The sequence below is a fragment of the Schistocerca nitens genome, chromosome 7 (assembly GCF_023898315.1).
Source record: "Schistocerca nitens isolate TAMUIC-IGC-003100 chromosome 7, iqSchNite1.1, whole genome shotgun sequence".
NCBI classification, from domain to species: Eukaryota; Metazoa; Arthropoda; class Insecta; order Orthoptera; family Acrididae; genus Schistocerca; species Schistocerca nitens.
The window spans coordinates 385,865,613-385,890,275 of NC_064620.1; the positions used below are offsets into that span (position 1 = coordinate 385,865,613).

The 24,663-nt window shown below is 40.4% G+C and overlaps 1 protein-coding gene across 1 annotated transcript in view; it reads left to right on the forward strand.

Moving 5' to 3' along the window:
* Positions 1–24,663, forward strand: part of LOC126195254 (uncharacterized) — a 273,114-nt gene that overhangs the window by 211,918 nt on the left and 36,533 nt on the right. The window contains exon 9 of the mRNA XM_049933780.1: positions 13,807–13,960. Within this exon, the coding sequence (XP_049789737.1) occupies positions 13,807–13,960 (154 nt within the window). The remainder of the gene's footprint in view (positions 1–13,806; positions 13,961–24,663) is intronic.

The following is a 24,663-nucleotide window of genomic DNA, read 5'->3' on the forward strand; positions in this document are numbered from 1 at the left end:
TCACTTGGTTCAAATACACTCCTGGAAATGGAAAAAAGAACACATTGACACTGGTGTGTCAGACCCACCATACTTGCTCCGGACACTGCGAGAGGGCTGTACAAGCAATGATCACACGCACGGCACAGCGGACACACCAGGAACCGCGGTGTTGGCCGTCGAATGGCGCTAGCTGCGCAGCATTTGTGCACCACCGCCGTCAGTGTCAGCCAGTTTGCCGTGGTATACGGAGCTCCATCGCAGTCTTTAACACTGGTAGCATGCCGCGACAGCGTGGACGTGAAGCGTATGTGCAGTTGACGGACTTTGAGCGAGGGCGTATAGTGGGATGCGGGAGGCCAGGTGGACGTACCGCCGAATTGCTCAACACGTGGGGCGTGAGGTCTCCACAGTACATCGATGTTGTCGCCAGTGGTCGGCGGAAGGTGCACGTGCCCGTCGACCTGGGACCGGACCGCAGCGACGCACGGATGCACGCCAAGACCGTATGATCCTACGCAGTGCCGTAGGGGACCGCACTGCCACTTCCCAGCAAATTAGGGACATTATTGCTCCTGGGGTATCGGCGAGGACCATTCGCAACCGTCTCCATGAAGCTGGGCTACGGTCCCGCACACCGTTAGGCCGTCTTCCGCTCACGCCCCAACATCGTGCAGCCCGCCTCCAGTGGTGTCGTGACAGGCGTGAATGGAGGGACGAATGGAGATGTGTCGTCTTCAGTGATGAGAGTCGCTTCTGCCTTGGTGCCAATGATGGTCGTATGAGTGTCTGGCACCGTGCAGGTGAGCGCCACAATCAGGACTGCATACGACCGAGGCACACATGGCCAACACCCGGCATCATGGTGTGGGGAGCGATCTCCTACACTGGCCGTACACCACTGGTGATCGTCGAGGGGACACTGAATAGTGCACGGTACATCCAAACCGTCATCGAACCCATCGTTCTACCATTCCTAGACCGGCAAGGGAACTTGCTGTTCCAACAGGACAATGCATGTCCGCATGTATCCCGTGCCACCCAACGTGCTCTAGAAGGTGTAAGTCAACTACCCTGGCTAGCAAGATCTCCGGATCTGTCCCCCATTGAGCATGTTTGGGACTGGATGAAGCGTCGTCTCACGCGGTCTGCACGTCCAGCACGAACGCTGGTCCAACTGAGGCGCCAGGTGGAAATGGCATGGCAAGCCGTTCCACGGGACTACATCCAGCATCTCTACGATCGTCTCCATGGGAGAATAGCAGCCTGCATTGCTGCGAAAGGTGGATATACACTGTACTAGTGCCGACATTGTGCATGCTCTGTTGCCTGTGTCTATGTGCCTGTGGTTCTGTCAGTGTGATCATGTGATGTATCTGACCCCAGGAATGTGTCAATAAAGTTTCCCCTTCCTGGGACAATGAATTCACGGTGTTCTTATTTCAATTTCCAGGAGTGTACATCGTGGATGGGTCCTACAGCATTCTCTTCTACATCACCACTACCCCCATCTCTATTACTTTTGTTAACAATCATACAAGTCCAGAAACAAATTAATTTCACAAATAGTATATATTTACTTATCTTTCCTTCTTGAAGTCCCTCATTGTAGTTGTAAAGTTCTCTTTCATTTGATCTGGTCCATCATTGTCAGTAGTGTCTCATCACTGTTTATACAACTTGTTAGACAGTCCTTGGTCTTCTTTCTTTACGTGATCGAAAATCCATTTATGTATAAACTGTAAATGACACAAATCATTGTCCCTACTTCTGCAATAGACAAAACTTCATTAGGAGTCATTTGATTCCGGAAGACACCACCAATTGTAATCTTACCCTCCCTCACATCATTTGTTGATTTTCACTCTTCAAAATAACTAACTCTTTTAATAAGCTTCAAGAGGAGTAAGATGTACAAATAACTATTTTTCTTATCTCCTTTTCTCATAGCTGGCTCCACTTCACCACATATAGGGATGGCATCTTAAGGCAGAAATTTTTGACCTTGCAGGTTCCAAATGACATGGCAATTCTGAAGTAAGCCTCCTCCATTATTTCTGTTTCTGTAATTTTTTTATTCTATCACATTTTTCTATATCACACTGTCTTTACAATCTCCACTTTTAAATAAAAAAAATTACATTGTTATTGTCAAAATTAAAAACATGTCCGACCACATCAGAGGAATACCCACTACTAACTTCATTCTGTGGTACTAACAATATTCCAAAGAGTTTATAAACTTTCTTGACAAAAGGAGAATCTTCGCCATGTTCTATCATTACTTTATAAATGAATCCAGAGATAAATTTAGTAATTAGCATGCGATTGTGCAATTAATAGTAGGAATTTTAAGAATGCCAGATATTTCATAATTTTCTAATGTTTCTCAAAGAAAAGGAATTTTAACTGTACATACAGAGCTAGTACATATCAAATATAACAACAAAAATAAATAAATTTCTTTTTATACATTTTATCCTAAAATATACCACATCATGTACAAAATCATATAAAATTCTTTTAGAAGAACAGTTGAGATAATATTATCCTGTTGAACAGGTAGACAATATTTTTTATATTGATAACTTCTGTTGAATAAAGGTAATGTTAGATGAGAGTGCACCTTTACAAGATAAATAACTGAAGAAGATGGAAAGTGTCAAGTACTTTGGAAGTGTGAGAGAGAAAAATGAAAGAAATGGTCAAGAGAATGATAAAGAGCTCAGTGAACCTGGTAGACAGGCAGAAGCATTTCTGTAAAATGTAATGAGCATGCTTTGCAACAAAGACATTCCACAAAAAAAAGTAGTAATATATAGAAATTACTATGTCCCAATACTGACATATGCATCTGAAACAAGAATCAAGAATCAAGAATTTTATTCACCATAGATCATTTTACAGTGATATTGGCTTCTCCATACAGGATGTCCTAGTACATACAGAATAATAAAATAAACAAGTGTCAGTACATTGTAGAATACATTTCAAGCATGGCAGTGTACCAAATTACACCAGGATAGCTTCTAAAAGTTAGTGCAATAAGCTATATTATAATCTAATATAATATATTATTGTATTGTTTATTGTATACACTGTGTAATTACACATGATTAACCACAGCACACAATAATATGTTTAACAACAGACAAATTTTAAATTCTAATATCCTCCTCAGGCATGTCAAAGAATTCTTTAATGTCATACAATAGATGATCTGAAAGCCAGTAGTACAACTTCATTAAAAAAAAATTATATCCATAGACTGAACATGAATTGGCAGTTTATGGAACATTTTGAGTGGGTTAACTTTGTGGGAATTTCCTGTTCTTGCTAATCTGTGGCATGGTATGTCTAAATTACCCTTAGCCCTCTTGTCGTGTTCATGTATTTCTCCTCTGGAAATAAATTCTGAAATATAGCAATGCCCATGAGTAGGTTAGCATACGATGGTGCCATGTGGGTGCCCATAGCCATATCACGTACTACCCACTATCCTTTCCACCCCTCCTACTGTGGTATTTTGCCATCCACCAAACCTACACAATATACTCGTCCATCCTTACACAACCCCTGCTCCCAACCCCTTACCTCATGGCTCATACCCCTGTAATAGACCTAGATGCAAGATCTGTCCCATACATCCTCCTACCACCACCTTCTCCAGTCCGGTCACTGACATCACCTATCCCATCAAAGGCAGGGCTACCTGTGAAACCGGTCATGTGATTTACAAGCTAAGCTGCAACCACTGTGCTGCATTCTATGTAGGCATTACAAACAACAAGCTGTCTGTCAGCATGAACGGCCACCGACAAACTGTGGCAAAAAACAAGTGGACCACCCTGTTGCTGAACACGCGCAAAACATGGTACCCCTCATCTCAATGACTGCTTGACAGCCTGTCCCATATGGATCCTTCCCACCAACACCAGCTTTTCTGAATTGCGCAGGTGGGGACTTTCCCTGCAATACATCCTACGTTCCAGTAACCCTCTTGGCCTCAACCTTTGTTAGTCACTGTTCTCACCCATCCAGACCCCTCCCTGTTCCCATTCCAGCACCCAACATTTCACCACCACACCCAGTCTTTTAATTTATTTTTATTTCTCTCCTTTCCGCTACTTACCCCCCCCCCCCCCCCCCCCTGCCCGCTGCATCTTCTCTCCTGCCCTCAATCTAAACTGCAACACCACTGTCCGCCATTCCAACCATACTATACTAAAAATAAATAAATAAATAAATAAAAAACTTTTTTATTTTAAATTCAGTGCATTAGTATTTGTAAAATGACTCTTAGTGTTCATTAAAAAATGACGATCATTCCACTTGGGACCTGTGGAATGGTACATTAGCTTATTTGTTTTAGTTGTAAATATTTGTCATGTATTATTGTTTTTCTGACATGTTCCACATCCTGGAGGACCTCCTCACTATGGATCATTTGGAATGAAAGTAAATCTAATCTAATCTAATCTAATCTAAACCCCTCCCTGCCCCAACCTCCTCCTTACCCCCACCCAGTCATCACTCCCATCATGCAGTGGTGCTGCTGCTCGCAGTGTAGGTTCAGCTCTCTGAGACTGCAGACGTGTGTGCAAGTTGTATTTGTGTGAGTGTGTGTGTGCGTGTGTGTGTGTATGTGTGTCTACTGCTGACAAAGGCCTTAGTGGCCGAAAGCTACGAGTATGTGAATGTTTTTCTTGTGCCTATCGTGACTCAGCATCTCCGCTATATGGTGAGTAGCAACTTTACTTCTCTGGTATTGTGACATTCCATTCTGGATTTTCCATTGTTTGATTTTTGCCTGATGGCTTTTCTTCAATCTTAATCCTGTGCTGTTTTCCTTTGTAACTACTTTCTTTTGCATCACTATACTCAATGTCCATCCTTCTTTCTTTTTTTCCTGTGTTTCTCTTGTTGCCTCATGAACCACACTGCACGCTCTACTTATGAGGCACACGGTATCAACCAACTCGGCTGTGTGCAACAGATGGCCTCAAGACCACGTTGATTGTTGGTGCAGTGTCTTATATCCCCCAATACTCCCGCTGATATAATTAAGCCTATACCTTCAAACTGATCATGCTCCCTGTGTCAGTTCCCATGTTCTTGAGTGTTATCACCCACATTTTTCCAGTGCCACACAATCTTACCTCTCTAACTACGAACCCCTCCACACCTCCCACATTTTCTCATTTCTATCCCTGTTCACACCCACTAAATCCACCTCATCGAATTCCATCTGCTGCCCCCCTTCTTTACGCTTATCCGCCCTCAAACCTGCTACCCACAGTAATATATATTATTTATTACTGATTAGTTATTCTCTACTGTGACTTCTTGCCAATTTTAGTGCGTTTTCGCCTTCCACTATCGCCGTCTTCCTCAGATTGCATCTGTTTTCTTCCCCCTGTGCATCCATTTCACCATTTTCGTACTTTTCACATGTATTTGGGTGTATTTTTGTGTAATTTTTCAGACGTAATACTGCTTTCTTAAGTAATTTTTCGTATTTTGGCACCACCATGGATACTTGCTCCTTCCATCTGTGTCAATACAGAATAGTTTCTTTATTCGTAGCCAGATCCCAGTACCACATACCATTCCTGCATTGTTGCTTGGCTCATGAAATCCCTGCTAATGGCCTTACCATCAAATTACCCGTCTCTGGTTGCCACCCCTCCTTCCACAATGACCTACACCTGTTCAGATTTTGCCAATCCTTAGCACTCACCAACATAATCCTGTAAAACCATATCCACCAAGCCCAGTCCTCCTCACAGTACCTTCTCTTCATTCGCAAAATTCTTCTTCTCTGTAATCTGAAATTCCTGGAACTCATAACACACATTGAAACTTTTGCCCTGCAGGAACTTGAGCAACATGCACAACGCCACCTCAAAAAGCTCTCCATCCTGCTCACTTCCTACTACTGCCTAGGAGTACCACTGTCCACCACTTACACAACAACCTCTAAACCTCCCCCACACCCCCACATAGCTGACAAACCCTGTCTCACAGACCTACTACACTTACCCCACCCTCCAAAACTCCCTCCCACCACCACACAGAACCCAAAACCTAATCAGACCTGCAACACAATCATGGACCTTCCCTCCAGAGGCCACAGAAATATTAGTTGTTTCTAAAGGCCTCACCTTTTGCCCCACTCCCAAATTCAGCCATGCAGGACAAGTTAAAGACCTTCTCCCCTTCTCATGGTCCCTACAGTGGAAACACTTTTTCACCGCCAACTTGACCAATCAGACTCAACCAAAGACCAATATTGAATCTTGCGTAACTCTGTTCACTCCTCCATCCAACTGTGATCCACCCCCACTGCCTCCAAACGACCCCCTGTTAACTTTCCAGAATTTCTTATCCTCAAACCTTCACTCATCATCATTCCCCAAATCCCCCAACATGCATACTAACCTTACCTCCGCAGAAAGAACCACAGACCACCATCCAAAAACTGATCCTGATCTTATAATCCTACCTGTAGACAAAGGCTCCACCACTGTTGTTTTGAACCGCAAGGATTACGTGGCAGGAGAACTCCATCAGCTGTCAGATACTTCAACCTGCAAACCATGCCACAGTGATCCCATTCCAGCAATCCAGCAGGAACTCCAGTCACTACTCAAATCTTTAGGCCCATCCCAGAACCTCTCCCCAGAGTCCATATCTCTACTTACCCTATCACTCCCCACACTCCCACCTTCTACATGTTTCCTTAGTCCATAAACCCAACCACCCAGGACGCCCCCACTGAGAGAATCTCTGCTCTCATAGACCAACTCCTTCAACCTATTACCTGGAACCTATCCTCCTATATAAAAGACACCAACCATTTCCTTTACTGACTCTCCACAGTTCCTTTCCCTTTACTACAGGGTGCTCTGGTCATCACTATTGATGCCACCTCCCTGTACACTAACATTCCTAATGTCCGTGGCCTTAATTCTATTGAACACTACCTTTCCAGATGCCCTATGGATTCCAAACCAACAACCTCCTTCCTAGTCTCCGTGACCAACTATATCATCACCCACAATTACTTCTCCTTTGAAGGCATTACCTACAAACAAATCCATGGTATGGCTATGGCCACCCACATGGCACCATCCTATGCTAACCTATTCATGGGCCATCTAGAGGAATGCTTCCTAAAAACCCAGAATCCTAAACCCCTCACCTCATTAAAATTCCTTGATGACATCTTTGCTATCTGGATTGAAGGTGAGGACACCTTATTCACATTCCTCCAGAACCTCAACAACTTCTCCCCCATTTGCTTCGCCTGGTCGTACTCAACCCAACAAGCCACCTTCCTAGATGTTGACCTCCACCTCAGAGATGGCTTCATCAGTACCTCCGTCCATATCAAACCTACTAACCACCAGCAATACCTCCACTTTGACAGCTGCCACCTATTCCATACCAAGAAGTCCCTTCTGTACAGCCTATCCACCCCTAGTTGTCACATCTGCAGTGACGCGCAGTCCCTCTCTAAATATACTGAGGGTCTCACTGAAGCCTTCACTGACTGTAATTATCCTCCCATCCTTGTACAAAAACAAATCTCCCGTGCCTTATCTTTCCAGTCTTATACCATCTCCCAAAGTCCCACAGTCTGGCCACAGAGGAGCATTCCCCTCATAACTCAGTACCATCCAGGACTGGAGCAACCGAATTACATTCTCTGCCAAGGTTTCAATTACCTCTCTCCATGCCCTGAAATGAGAAATGTCCTACCCACTATCCTTCCCACCCCTCCTACCTTCTCTGGTATTGTAACATTCCCTCCTAGATTTTCCATTATTAAATTCTGAAATATTATTTTTAATCTAGAGTACAAATACATAGATGTATAGATTTATAATTGTGAGTATTCTGAATCTGGAAAAAAGAGGACGACAGTGCTCCCTATGACCTCTTTTACAAATAATGCGTAAGATTTTTTTTAAAATGATTAATGGAAAATCTCATATAAAGATGTGAAACAAATACTAACAAAGAGATAGAGGGGCTGGCCAGTACTTACCTCAGCTCAGTACAGCCGATAGATACACATAAAACAGAACTGAAAATTTACATTCCTAGCTTTCGGAACAAATGTTCCTTCATCAGGGAGGAGAGAGGGGAAAGAAAGGGAAGAAGGGAAAGGAGATTCAGTTACTCACAACCCAGGTTATGAATCAACAGGGAAAGGAAAATGGGAGGGTAGCAAGGACAACCATGCCTCCATCCTTGCTACCCTCCCATTTTCCTTTCCCTGTTGCTTCATAACCTGGGTTGTGAGTAACTGAATCTCCTTTCCCTTCTTCCCTTTCTTTCCCCTCTCTCCTCCCTGATGAAGGAAGATTTGTTCCAAAAGCTAGGAATGTAAATTTTCAGTTCTGTTTTATGTGTATCTATCGGCTGTACTGAGCTGAGGTAAGTACTGGCCAGCCCCTCTATCTCTTCATTAGACTTTTTTTTTGTAATTTCTAGATGTTCTTGATGTGAGGGGAGTGGCCAAATATAATCAGACCATATGCAATATGTGACTGGAATAGCCCAAAGTATGTCATCCTAAGGTACTCTAACCTCACTACCTCCCTTAGTTTCAAGATAAGGTATGCCACCCAAGATATTTTTTCACATACCTGATTGACATATTTCTCCCAATAGAGTTTAGAGCCAATGTGAATACCTAAGAGTTTTACCAACTTATTGCCTACTTCAATTGATGTTCCCATTAAAAGTTGTTGGGCTTTATCAGGATTGCACAGGAGATTATTGGCTGCAAACCAGTCGAGGGCCTTATTAAGTGTTTCTTTTGTTAGTTTATTCAGGTCTGAAATGTTCTGATGTGTGGTAAGTAGTGTTGTATCGTCAGCATGACAAACAACAGGGTGGGCTGTGTTTTTAGGTAAATCATTAATAGCTACAATGAAGAAGAAGGGTCCCAAGGATAGACCCTAGTGGTACACCTGTGCTGATTTCCATTACACAAGAAATTACATTTATGACTGAAATGAATTGTTATTTAAATAAGAATTTATCACAGCTAAAGTGCTCCCTCTCACCCCATAAAATTCTAGTTTCCCCAGTAGTACATCAACAGGGATGCGATCAAAACCTTTGCTTAGGTCACATAATACCAATGATACCATGTTACTGTTTTCAAAAGCTGTTAAGGTTTGGTCAATGATTTCCAAGATGGCCCCTGTTGTGTTTTTCCCTTTGCGAAAACCATACTGATTGCTACATAGGGTACTGTGTTTTTCAAAGAAGCTGCTTATTTGTGTGTGCATCAGTGCCTCAAATATTTCTGAGAATATTGGAACAATGGAGACTGGTCTGTAGCTTTGGAGAAGAAGTTTGTCCCCTTTTTTAAAATTGGGACAACTTTTGATACCTTGAGTGCATCTGGAAAAATTCTACCCATTTATTAAAAATAAAAGCTAATGGTTTGCCGATTGAGTGTATTGTCTTTTTAATTATGTTATTTGATAACCCATAGTAATCCATACTTTTAGAATCTGAAAATTTGGATACAGCTTTTATAACATCAGCAGGTGTGACAGCCCTCCATTGAAATACCATGTTAACAGGCAGTGGTGTGCCAACAAGGTCCATTGCAGATGAATTTGTTGCTTTAATACTGTTACTTATTTATTCAACTGAGTTTAAAAAATATTGATTTAATTCCTCAGGTTCAAGCAGAGCTGTTTCTGTACATTTTGGTGTATTCTCTTGTTTTATTATCTGCCTTGCTGCCTTGCATTTATTCGGAGCCCTTTCTATATAGTTTTCCACTGCTTGCTTTTTTTCCAGAAGAAGTTTAGCTTTGTAGTATTTTTTGCATTTCAGATATGACCTATGAATGTTCACACTCTGCTCTGCTCCTTGGTTAGTGGGTTGCTTATGCATCTGGTACAGCATATGCTGGTTTCCTCTAATTTCTGTTAGCTCTTCTGTAAACCAGTTCTGACTTTTCTTTTTCATTTCACTTGGATATCTAATTTTTTTTTACTGTTGAACAAGAATACCACAAATCTGTGTACTTTTTAAAGAAGTTATCAAATGTAATTTCAGCTTCCCTTTTTCTAGATTGACAATTATAAATAAAGTCCCAATCTGCACTTCCTACTCTATCAACAAACATACTTATGCATTCTTCCTTTTGTCCTCGTACCATTACTACTTTAGGCTCTTCCGTTTTAAATGACTGCCTCTTACAGAGTGTAAGAAGTAGTGGTTCATGACCTGCAAGTCTACTTCCTGCAAGTCTGACTGTAAAATCTTCCCTATGGAAATTCACAACAGTATTGTCTAAGCAGGCATTCTTACATGTGGCACAGTTATTTATACAACAGAGGTCTAATGATCTTAGCATATTCAAAAATGTCCTAGCAGCTGGCCTCTGTGTGTTTAATATTTCTATATTGAAATCACATATATAGCAATTCTTGTTTTACTCTTCAATATCTTTTTAACTATTAATTCACATTTTTCAATAAACAAATTTACATCACCATCTGGCTACCTATATATACTAACTACCACTACATTTTCATTCATTAGTTTTACACAACTAAACTCCCCATCTAGTTCTGAGGAGTACATAGATACATCAATTCTGGAAAACTTTATTCCTTCTATGACAAAAATTCCAGCACCACCATTCCTTTTCTGTTTTCTACATATCATGTCTCCCACAACATACCCTTGGGAAACAAACATAATTACGTGTTCTTGGGTTAACCAGTGCTCAGATACACATATAACATCTACATGCTCAGTGTTACATAAATGTTCTAATTCTAATATTTTATTTCTAATACTATAGATGTTAATTTGTAGAGAAGTAAGTAGCTTGTCTCTGTCTGTATTCCTCTGAGAGTAATTTGACTCTATATGTGAAGTTGTAGGTTCAGTTAATGTCTTTAATCTTGATGCACTGTGATAATATCATAGTCACACACCTGTTCATCCACCTGATGACTCACTTTGTTAACTGCTTTCTTCTGTGAAACCGCTGCTTATCCTACCAAAAATTCTGGTCTCTTGGTTGTGGTTTCTTTCTTCGAGTTGACTTCCTATTCCACGTGTTGGTATTCTCGTTTCTTGAGATTGAGTTGCTACTCTTCTTTTTGCAAGTAGTTCTCTCTTCTTATATGGTGTCTTCTTTCCTGCCACACCATTTGCTGCTTCTTTTAACTTTGCACTGATCTCTTGGGTATATTTATTTCATGAGTAATTGTTCTCTCATTCATAAATCCTTGTGGTAATTATTTCTTAACCAGTTGCATTTAGGTGCTGTCCATGTGCTGTATATAGCTCCTTGTTACTAGGAGTATTAACGAAACAAGTGTTATGGAATCCTTTCACTATTTGTTTTTAGTTTTCTGTTTGCGGATTGAATTTCTTGGTTTACAAAGACCATTCAGGCAGGTCATGTCTGTGTGGTACACCAACTACAATCACATTTGTATTTTGTAAGGCTTCATGTAGTACATGAATTGCCAAGTTGGCTTCATTCTTTGCTACGCCATTAGCCCCTGCCCAAATAATTGCAAAATCTTCATTTGTCAGCTTATGCAGGTCATTGCATTTTTTAAACATTACACTAGTTGGGGGCACCTGGTATCACCTTCCCTTCAACATCATATTTATTTGAAGCTAAGTTTAAAATGTTTCTTGCACAGTCTCTGCCATGACTATAAGAGGCAACGAATATTTTGGGTCTCCTACTCACTGACTCACTCTCAGGAGCAAAGGTTTGCATTTTCATTGTTGCACTCTCAGATTGCTTTCCTTTTTTAACTGTGTTCTGCAGTGTTGTATGCATGCTGTGTTGTGAACCATGTCTTATGCTGGATGCCTCAAATCTGTAGTTTTTACACGTTTCTTTCTTGGCTGACTCTCGCTTTGGTAGTTTGTTTGTTAGTACACGTATAACTGTTTTCAAATACTTAAATTCCTTTGTTACTATTGTGACTTCATTCCTTAACTTTTTGCACACACACATTTTTAACAGGTCTGTTTTGATTTCGTTCACATCGTCACATTCAGAACGAAAACAATCACTACATTTCCAGCTTTTCACTCTATTTGTTGCATTTACACATGAGTAATGGAATTTCCTCTTACAGTTTTCGCAACTCACACCTTTTCTTGTTGTTTTGTTACAGGAACATGGTTTATTCCATGTTTCCTCATTTATTTTGTAAAAAGTATTCAGATTTTCGGAATTTGTTGCTGCCATTGTGCACGAGTTAGATATGGGTAATGAAGAAAAGAGATGCAAACAGATCACAAGTATGTGAAATGAAGTTCCTGAAAAGTAGGATAGTAGTGATGAGGAGAGATACGATGATGAATGAAAGAGTAAGGGAAATAGCAAAAGAGGAATCCTTGTAAAGCTGGATGGTAACATCAAGGCACTTAAAAGGGAATGGAAAACAAGAGGATTCCCAAGAAGGTACGTGAAATGTAGATGCAAAGGAAATGACCAAGAGAAAGACCAAGGGACAGATGGCTGAAAGGTATTGGCAAATATGTTGAAAAAAGAGGTGTGGACTAAAAAAAAAAAAAAAAAAAAAAAAAAGTTGGGAAAAAACAGGACTATATGGCAAAGCTTATTTACTTATTATTTATTTATCACCCATAGACAATAAATATTGTATGGATGTTGTCAAAAAGTACATTTATGAGAAACAGTTTATGGAAGAGAAACATACAGAATTTTACAGTAACTAGTACAAAGAATAATACATACAAAATGTACAAAGAATTATACTTGGTCATACAAGCCACAGTAATACAACCTTTTATACATATATACTAACAGTATTGTAACTGCATAGTCTGTGTGCACTAAGGCTTTGCCTTTGTCTTCCCTAAACAGGTATCCCTTATATATGCTACAATAATTCAGTAAAGATTTTACCACACTCAACAGCTGTTCATCAGATATACCATACAAAATTAACAGAAATTTTAGGGGATGAAAGACAGCATTTGCAGTTTTGGCTTAGTATAAACATTATCAGAATTATTTATTGGCATAAATGGTCATTTAATGAGTAAAAACATTATTTAAATTCTACTTTAAACCTGTTTTCATCTTCTAATTTTCTGATGTTGGCTGCTCATGTTCCAAACAGACCAAGCTTCTCACTGGAAACTGTTCAACATGACAGTGATGAGCTATAAGAATATAAATATAACATTTTTGAAAGTACTATGATACATTGCTTATTTGGCACAGCTAAATAAAAGTAAACAAAGTGTAAAGATTTGTGTGCAACATAGTGAATCCTATACAGGTTGATGAGCTCTTGTGAAATGACTACTATACTTATGCTGTTATTACTGATAATGCTATCTTTGTATATTACATATAAATATTGCACATATGGTGTTTTATTATCATTTGGTTTTGATTTTCTAACAGCAGCCATGTTTGCAGATTAAATTATTTGGATTCTGGCCCAATTATTATGATAAAAAAGTTGTTTGCATAGTAAGTGAATCTGAATTTCTATAATCATGGTATTTATACATGTTTGGTAAGACAGCAGATACTCAGTTGTGAACTTTGATGCCTTGGTAACGTTGGAAAAGATGAAAAACATTTTGATGTCATTTTTGTTTGCAGCAAACAAAGGTTTCTGTCTTTAGTATGGTGAGATTGAGAGAACCTGTCAGTTCAATACTTCCTTTTGTGTGCCAGTGTCAGAAAACAATTTCAATGAAATTATGAGTCTGTTGAATTGGAGATAACAATATGCAGCAGTTATTGAATCTTATGTACTTTATTTGCAGGCTATGAACTGTGGTAGATATCCATTGTCAGCTAAACAAATATTTCTTCTACAAACACTGGTTTCAAAATATCATATAGCACTTCAGGATCATTTGGCACTTCTTACTTGTTACATTGGGCGTGGTCTTATCAAGAACACAGTACAACTCGAAGGTAAAGTACAATCAAAATTGCATACAAAACCATTCTGCTTCAGATAGATTTGCCTTTGTTTACATTGTATTATTCTAAAGATATTCTTTTATTTGCTGCATGGAATTATGTGACACCAAAAACATTTTGGCCAAGTCTCATAATTATATTGCTCCTGTAAAGAAGTACAATCTCAAGGCACAGAATTCATTTATAGACACATGCAATTACCATTGCAGTGAAAATAAATACACTTGCTCAATAATCCCCACTAATTTAAGAAAGTACCTATGTACAAATTTGGCTAATGTGAATAAAAAATACCACGGAAAGACTGGGGTAATGAACAAAATTTACATAAATTCTGTTAGATTTTGGCACCTACACAGCAAAGTAAGTACATAAATATTTTTAGTTAGTAAGCTTGCTATTAAAAGTGTGCTCTTATGAAATTTGAAGATGCCAGTTGTAAGTTCAAGTTTAACTTTACAATGAAATCCAACAAAGAAATCCTAATTGACACAAGTCTATACCTACATCTACACTTTACAAAATCACTATGAAGTGCAAGGCAGAATGTACTTCACATTTTGCTATGTATTAGGTTTTCTTCCTGTTTAATTTGTGTATAGAGTCTGAGAGAAGACTAACTGCTTACACTGTAGTTAGTCAGATCTTGATTTTATTACCACCAGGGGAGTAATTCAAAGGGGGCTGTAGTGTATTCCCACATTCTCTCACGTAAAACTGGTTCTTCAAACTGTGTTATCTGTAAATTGAAGGTGAAAAGGGGAAGAAACGAAAGGAAAGGGAGGCAATCAATGCTGTCAGTTGCATTTTGCTCACTAGGCAGTTGGGGTAACTCTAAAGCTTTCAACAATGATTAAAGTGTGAAGTAGAATACTAACTTCCACTACTTTTATGATATGACTTACTTGTTGTCTGTAGCCAATCTTCTTCGCTGGCTTTAAACTTCTTCTCTGAAGAGTGATTTTAGGTACAGGAATATTTAAAATTCTGCCTCTACTTGTGAAATAAGTAGATACTCAAAGGTTACTTTTCATCAACTAATGATATATTAAAACTTCATACAGAACAAACGTCTCCCATCTCACATAAACATCTGACTCTGCATCCACATTCTTTCTGAAACTGAATTTAAACCTGCATACACAGACATGTGATGTGCAGTAGGTAGGATTCCGCTCTCTCACACTCATATCTAAAATATTGTGTGTTCAAGATGGTAGAAGGCTGAATGGTTCTAGAATTTATGCAGAAATTCTCGAAACACTACATATCCCTCCCCTCAGTATCACACATAATAACAATTTCATATTTTAACAGTACACATACCTTTTCTTTCAATAACTATGAATAATCTTTCACTTACTACTTCACTATTCTCACTCATCATACTTTAATATTAAGCCATGAGCATTCACTCATGGTTTTAGTCAGCTCTTCACGATTGGAAATAAAGGAGTCCTCATAATTCCTAGTATTTAGGAATTGTGAGGACTCCTTCTTTATTTCCAATCATAAATTCCGGGTGTTCATTGTTTTTACTACCTTTCCTTAGTATGTACTATTCTCACTATTTTTTGTAGTTTGGAGGAGCTCTGGGCAAAATGAAAGTGTTCTTTTGACCCTTGCAAACTTTCATGAAACATAACAATGCCAATTGTGCATAGAATTCCAACTTTCCAGATCAACCCCTATAAAATGTGTGACTTCTGTCATGATACCGTCCCCTTCTCCTAGGATCAGTAGCTATACTTTGCTTGTGGGTTGATCTTATGAGAGCACTTCCTTTATCCATTCTGGTAGGTATGCCCCTAATAAAACATCCCTATTTTTTAAGCCACAAGTCGTCCTATCTCCATGTAGGTACACCTGCCCTATATACTTAGTAAATTCTGGATATGCCCCTCTTATCCTTTCTGAGTAGGTCTCACAGTTCATTACTCTAGTATACGTTTCCATGTATAGGATAATTAGGTATTCTCTGGTAAAGATACAAACCTATTTTACATTTCATGTTCACTTTTTAATACACCATTCAATCCCTAAAGTCCTGCTCAACTTCTCAAATTCTATACTCTCAGTAGGTAATATGTCTACATATACTATTCAAGTCCCACTATCCTACAGTTCATCAGTTCATCAGAGTACTTATTGCACTGACTTTTCTTAAATGACTATCCCAATTAATTCCACTCTGGCTTATGTTCTCTTTCTTATGTATACTCGATGTAGAATCGTCATAGTTCTTATATACATATGTGATGTGGAATTGTTGTAGTTTATATATGTTTTCATATTTCCCTGTGTACACATATTTTTTCCCCTACAATACCTGGCGATTCTCACTTTATGACAGGCATTTTAGTCTCTAATTTCAATGTTTGTGTCTAAATGAATTTTTGTGTGTATGCAGATGTGTGTTTTGTAGTCGGATTCTTTGGCCTTCTTATCTAAAGATAAGATGTAGATTATTAGAAACCATGGGAACATGGAAGGACTTCAGCGATATAAGTTGTGGCTGTGGAAAGAGGGAAAAAATAGATAGGTCCTCAAATGAGAAGTAAGAAAGGAAAGGAAAAAAATAGATATGGTTGCTAAGATCAAAGAAGAGAAAGAAGATAGCCCCAAAGACAGGAAATCCTTCCCACCCCCTTCCCCAGGATCCCTACACCTCAGATACTTGAGTGAGATGCCGTAGGAGGTTTGGTGTTAAATCATCTACAGAACGGACATTCTCAACTTCACCCTTGAGGTCCCCGAAGGAAATCTTAGCAACCCTATGGAAACAGCAAAGGGTGAAAAATCAGGCATACTTGTTTGCGAGGTTTGTCTGAAAGGTGTGATGTGTGTTTTGTGTTAGCCATGATTTATTTGCTCTTGTAAACCATGCTTTTATCAACAGTACCCACCCCTTTCAAAACCTATACAAACCCTCCCATTTACGTCACATCTCATAAAAGGTATAAAATACTCTATGCAAAATAAAAAAATTATACACTCTGGTATCACAGTTGTTTCATTAGTCACTTCATATTGTATTATCAATAAATATAATAATCTATTCAATTTTGTATTGTCTAGATATCACTTCTTTTTGGTGATATTTTATTGTCATATCCAGTTTACTAAGTAATAAGATTACAGGATATTAATAGATGTTAGGAATAGATGACAGAATAGTTTAAGATTTTAAGGGAATTCAGTGCAGGAAAAATATTTTGGAAGAAACACCGAAAACAGCTCATGATCTGACGGTCGTCACTCCGCCCATTAACTCAGAATGTGTCTCTGGGGGACATACAATTTCACATCTTTTACATTGTACTTCCCCTTTTCGGATTCAGTTGTAGGATCTACTAAAAATAATGTCTTAGGATGGATCACTGTTTGTACTCCGTATGGCCCTTCATATTTTTGAAAATACTTATGGGTCTCCTTTTTCATAGCAGAGCCTTGAAGATGTTGGCATATGTGAACTTTGTCATTGACTTTCTACTGAGGTTCTACAGCCTTTTCATTTGGCTTATTTACTCTTTGTTGTGCTTTTTCAACTAAGTTCTTAGCAACTATTTCCTGATTCACTTCGTAATCAATACCCTGTTGTTCAGGCCAATTAAAACATTTAATTAGAGGTTCTCCTATAGAAGGTTTATCTATAACTTCTAAAGGCATCAACCCAGTTGATAGGTGTAGTAATTCATTAAGGAAAAGTTCAAAGTCCTTAATTTTTGTTGCTTACAACATATGTTTCTCATGACAGTAAGTACGGCATAATTTTCCAATTTCCTTCATTACTCATTCACATGGATTTGATGATGGGTTATAATTGGATATTAACACCTGATAAATACCTTCCTACAGTAGGAATTCTTTAAATTTGTTACTCACAAATTGTTGACCATTATCCGTAAGCAACCATTTTGGTTTACCTACTTCCAGAAAGTATTGCTGTAAACAGTGTACAACTGTTTGGGTATTTGTTTTTTCAATGGGATATACTTTAACATATTTTGACCAGCATTCTATGATGACCAAAATGTATGATACTCCACCCTTTCCTTTTGGAACTGGTTCAAAAAAATCTGCCTCTGTGAGATCATGTAATGACTTAAAAATAATAGAATACATTTTGTATTTCACATTAGTATTATGCTCTTTCACTGGCAAATTTCAAAAGTTCTAATCAAAAATGTATTCTATGCCCTAGCTTCTTAAAATAATAAAACATTCTCGTATGGGCTATACACTTTTTGATTCCGAAGTATCCATATCCTGTATGAACATACCACACAAGTGCGTCTTCCATTACCTTCGGAATACACAAGCACCAATGCTGTGATGTTACACTGTCTCACCAAAACAAGTTGTGACCGATAATTTTCCATTTTCCTACTTGATTAGGAGGTAATGAGTTCTGAATACACATAGAGAATATTTCTGTAAAATAGGGATCATGATGAATATTTCCTGTTATTTCCTTTACTCTGATGTTCGGATGTTCTGCTGACATAAAATTAATGGCAAAAATAATGCCAGGTCCTTCCATATATTTCAGTTCTTCCATTCCTATAGGTAGCCTAGACAAAGCATCAGGTACTATATTTTTGGAATCTTTTACATATTGCATCCTAATATCATAATCCCGTAGGAAAACCATCCAATGCATTAACCTCCTGCGTAATAATCGAATACTCATTAGAAAGGATAAAGATTGATGATCTGTATAAACATGGTTTTCTGATCCCCATACTAGTGTTTGAAATTTTTGAATACTCCATTCAATTGCCAGTAGTTCTTTTTTGGTAGCTCTATGATTTAGTTCATGCCTATTTAGGCTACGACTTGCAAGAGCTATAATTCTGTGTTTTACATTATTTGGATCCCACTCTCCTTGGAAAATTTTGCCAACAATGCCATAATCAGATTCATCTGTCAAAATTTTAAATGTTTCACCCATCACAGGATGATGTAATATTGGTGATTCGACAAGTGCTCTTTTAACATTCTCAAATGCATCATTTGCACCTTGATCCCAAATGCATGGTACTCCCTTTCTTAGAAAACATAAAATTCTTATGTCATTTAGTTCTTGCTCTCATATGTACCATCTATAGTATCTGGCCCTACCTATAAATCCTTTTAATTGACATCTTCAACTTTTGTAGTCCTATCTTCCTCAGTTGCGTGTAATATTACGGTATATTGATAATTTTTACTTATGGACCATCTGACAGGAACTGTATAAAACAATTTTAGTGCCATAGGCGTTTCACCTTTATTTTCTGCAAGGCATCATCAGTGGCCTGGAATATGTACATATGTTTGCTACTTAATTTACATTTTGGTCACTGTACACATAGGTTATAAACGTATTTAATTTTCTTATGTTTTTGGGGTGTGGACATTCTTTGATAGCTTTTATGCATTCCGGGTCCACTCTAATTCCCTCTACCCCTACAATATGACCTAAGAACTTAAGTTCTTGGTGCACAAAGTAAAATTTAGACAGTTTCACTGTAATACCCTTCTCTTTAAATTTTTTCTACAACTTGCACAAAGTTAAACAAAATTCTTCCCAAGTAGCTGATATTATCAGGATATTGTCGACATATATTATCAAATCCTTTAATAACTCTCTCCCAGTGCCTCATCTAATGCACATATAAATACAGACACAGAGATATTAAGTCCAAATGGCAATACATTGAAATGATATGATTTACCACCAAACAAAAATGCTGTATACTTTTAGGATTTGGGATGTAACTTTACTTGCCAATATCCCTCAGTCAAATCCATCATGCTAAAGAACCTTGCCTTTTCAAACTGGGATAACGATTTGTCAATATTAATCAGTCAGTCTCTCTCGGTCTCTATATGACTATTCAATGTACATGCATCTTAACACTAATCGTACCCCCCTACCCCCGCACCCCATTCCCACCCACCATAGCTTTTTTCATCACGACCAGAGGATTATTCATTACGCTGGAACTTCGTTCTATAATTTCATCCCTAACTGCTTCTTTCAAACTTACAGGTACTGGATATGGTTTGCAAAGGAATGGGAAGTCATCTTTGATTTCAAATACGCAGATGTAGTCGCTGATAAAACCTGCAAGATCGGAAAATACAACTTCACACTTGATTAGAATTTTCTATAAATGTCATCTTTGTTGATCGGTTAATATTAGGGACTTGTTAACTTTGTCTTGTATGTCAGTTTGGTGTGATACATGATCTACATTATTGATCTTTGGCAATAATGGTGCTGTAGGGGTTAATCACAAACACTGACAGTTGTTTGTTTTCCAATGTAGTTATCTGTCACAAATGGTATCCAACATCCACTGTCCCCTTTACCAAAACAAAGAAGATTTTTGTAAAGTTTAAGATAACTTTAAACTCTAATAACCAATCTAAACCCAATAATACATCTCTATTAATATTTTCTACTATCAACAGCGTTTGATGAAATAACATGTTTCCAATATTGCAGTTCACTTGGGTTTCGTATTTCACAATTTTACTTTTTGTTCCTGTTATTCTGACTATGTAAACTCCAGTTACTGGCAATAGTAGCAAGTGTTGCTTATTCTGTAATGAATGAAATAATATGTTGGAGATGAGTGATACCTCACTCCCTGAATCTATAAATATGTTAACCTCAGAATTTTCCATGGTACCTGCTGTTATAGGTTGTGGGTTATTGGTAGCTAAGCTTTGTTCTTCAAGCAGCAACCATTCCTTTGTGGATATTTTGTGGGTAGAGTTAACATACTCATATGGAACAAGGCCTCCTAATGTGTCTCCACGACCTGGGTCCCTGCCCTGGATCCAGATCAAACCACGTTTTCCTCATTACTACTAATTACAGGCTGGTGATCAAAATGAGATATCACATCACCATTTTGTGTACTATTGTTACTCAGTACAAATCTTGAGCAGTCACTGGACCTAAATTTGAAGGTGGGTGCTTCCTCTGACAATTGTCGTCATACTTTTTCTTAATGCATTGGTGTACTCTCACTAAGTTAGTTTAAAATTATTCCTGCTACTCCTTTTGTAGTTCAGGCTTTCACTTTGGTGTAAGTTTTGATTTTATTTATTTAATCATGTCAGAAGCATCGTACATAAAGTCAGAATGATTAACACATATATATCGAGTATATAACAAATACAAAAAGAGTATAAGAGTATTCAGATATATAAGCAGGGTCAAGTAGTTTTTTTTATTTGATGAAGTCTTGGACCAGAACCTGGCCATGTCCAGTGCTTCTGGGGTGGCATTAATCAAATTCTTCATGGTGCAAGTGCTTGGGCACAGCACACACTGCGTGAGGTGGATGGTGGTTTGAGCGTGTCCACATGTCATCCATCCTTCCATATGGCCAGGAGGGAGTTCTTCGTTTGGGACTAACCATTCCCCAAGGTGCGCATTTTCTTCTCGCCACATTGCCAGCCTCACTTGCTGTGGTGTCCCGACGATGTTTTCTGCTGTGTGCAGGAAGCTTTTTCTAGATTTTAGTCGACGGTGGGCTGGCTGGTGTTTGTACAGCAGGTGGGCAGATCAGGTCAACGCCTTTGTCTTTTCCTTCCTGGCTAATACTTTCCTTCTAATATCTGGTGGGGTCACACCAGTTGGGCAGTACAATTTATCGGTCAGGGTTGGATGTGGCAGGATTCATTAAGCGCTATGTTCACTTGCTTGGCCCCATCGAGCCCCTCCTGATCCCACAACAAGCAGGCTTCAGACAGGGCAAATGCTGCACATCACAGGTGCTAAAATTAACGCAACACATAGAGGATGGGTTCGAGAACAGGAAGATCACCAGGGCTGTCTTCCTAGACCTATCAGCAGCCTAGACACACTCAACCACCGACTGCTCCTGGGGAAAATATACGCAATGAGTAGGGACTACAGACTAACCTTACTGATTGGGAACCTACTCCAGAATCGAAGATTCTTCATGGATTTTCAGGGACAGAGAAGCTGGTGGAGGATACAGAAAAATGGCCTCCCCCAAGGAAGCGTACTGGCCCGAACAATTTTTAATATGTATACTAATGACCAGCCCCTGCCCCAAGGCACCGAAAGCTTCATATACACAAGTGACTGCATCATTACTGCTCAAGCAGACAGCTTTGAAACTGTTGGAACAGAATCTGTCAGAAGCCCTTGAACAGCTTGCCACCTACTATAAGGGGAACCATCTCAAACCCAACCCAGGGAAAACCCAAACCTGCACCTTCCACCTAAAGAACAGACAATCTGCAAGAAGACTACAACTTAACTGGGAAGGAGTGCCCCTGGAACATTGTGAAACACCAAAATACTTAGGCGTCACCTTGGATAGAGCACTCACCTATAAAAAGCACTGCATGAACACTAAACACAAAGCAGCCGCGAAAAACAACATTGTGCGCAAACTAACGAGCACTACATGGGGGGCACAGCCTTTAATAGTGAGAACCACAGCTCTTGCTTTGTGCTATACAACAGCGGAGTACACATGCTGATGTGTCGGCAGCTGGGCCAACACCTTGTAGATAGAGGTGGCTTAAAAGGCACGCTAGACTAACGCAGACGGGCGTGAAGTACTGGAACAGGATACGTAATTAATGCTATGAAGAAAAGTACGTAGCTGGTATAATACTTATCTTTAATCAATCATTGTGGTACATCGCACAAAGGAGACTTTAATTACAATCACTGTAAGGCTAATGGCGCCTTGCTAGTTCGTAGCCATTAACTTAGCTGAAGGCTGTTCTGTCTCTCGGCTAATGAGAGAGAAAGGCTTCGTACGTCTAGTCGCTAGCTCTGTCGTCCGTACAACTGGGCTGAGTTCGAGTCAGTCTCTCGAGACCTGCCTTGTGGTGGCGCTAGGTTTGCGATCACACAGTGGCGACACGCGGGTCCGACATGTACTACAGGACCGCGGCCGATTTAAGCTACCACCTAGCACGTGTGGTGTCTGGCTGTGACACCACATTCCTCCCCCGCAAATCGGCGAACGGTCGTGAGATAAGGCTTCCGCCCGCCGTGGGGAGGACCCCATGTTGACGTATGCGATGAGGTGGGGAGCCTAACAACAGGCGAGGCTGTGCCACACACACCCGGCCATTCGGTCCGAGGGGAGCTAGGAAACGCCTGAAAACCTAGTCCAGGGTGCACGTCAACATGCGGTGTATGCGCCCGTAAAGCGACAGGAGGGGCCGAAGGGTCGACCTCCATGTGGTCGGAGAATCCGACGCGCGATGACGACATCTGGTCCGGAGCAGGCAAGAGTTCCATGGCGGAGGACAACTGGTCACGGGAAGCCACCGGCGGGGCGTGACCCAGGGAGGCGCGTGGCGGCTGCAGCGAAGCGTCCACTGCGGGCGGCGCCGGAGGCAGCTGCGGCGGCTGCGGCGGCGGCGCGACGCCATGAGGCAAAATGGAAGGCAGCATCGGTAACACCTGGGGAGGAGGCGAGCCAGTAGATGGGTCCCCAGGCTGCTGACCTGACGGCTCCGTCGCTGAAAGCTGACGGGGAGCGGCAGAACCCGGGCGACGACAGAGGCGCAGCTGATTGAGATGCCGACGCACCTCACCAGAGGCCCCCAAAACCAAATACATCGCACGGCCGAGGCAGCGAAGAATGCGCCCTGCGAGCCAACGCCGTGAACCGCGATAGGTGCGATAGAAGACAACGTCGCCAGGAGCAAAAGCAGGAGTCTGCCGCTGCACAGGAACCTGATGCGGCGGATGCAGCAAAGACATCAAGGTACGATGAGAACGACCATGGAGCAACTCAGCCGGCGAGCGACCATCGCGGGGCTGAGAGCGATACGAGGACAAAAAGAGCAATAATGCGTCCTCCCGAGAATGCGACTCTTTCAATTTCAACATCTGTGACTTGAAAGTCCGCACCAATCGTTCCGCGGCACCGTTTGACTGAGGCGAAAATGGCGCGGACGTCAGATGTTGAATACCATTGGCCTTGCAGAAGGACTGAAACTCTGCGGACATGAATTGTGGGCCATTGTCGGAAACAATAGTCTGCGGAAGACCTTCAATGCAAAAGATAGCAGACAAGGCTTGGATTGTGGCAGAAGACGTCGTGGAAGACATCCGGACAACAAAAGGAAAATTACTGAAAGCATCGACCACAACCAACCAACGAGCATTCCAGAATGGACCAGCAAAATCGATGTGCAAGCGTTGCCAAGGGGAAGTGGCTTTCGGCCATGCAAAGAATTTCCGCGGCGGTGCGGATTGTTGTTCGGCACACGCCACGCAAGAGGAGCACATATTCGTAATCGCAGCATCGATTCCGAACCAAGTACAGTGCTGACGAGCAAGTTGTTTCGTACGCACTATACCCCAATGTCCGTGGTGAAGAAGCCGTAAGACAGAGGACTGTTACGAACGTGGGACCATGACTCGGGACTGATCATTATCAGAACGCAACAACAAAACACCACGTTGTACAAAAAGTCTCTCCTTGTGAGCAAAAAATCGGCGAACCAGCGGATCCTCGATCCGTGACTTGGACAAGGGCCATTGCGTAGCAACAAAACGCAAAACGGGAGCAAGGACAGGGTCAGCAGCCATGGCTGTAGCGACACGACGAAAATCAATCGGAAACGATGCGACCACGTCATCGGTTTCCGCATCAATGAACATGCAAGCAAGTTCGGAAGAATCGAATGCT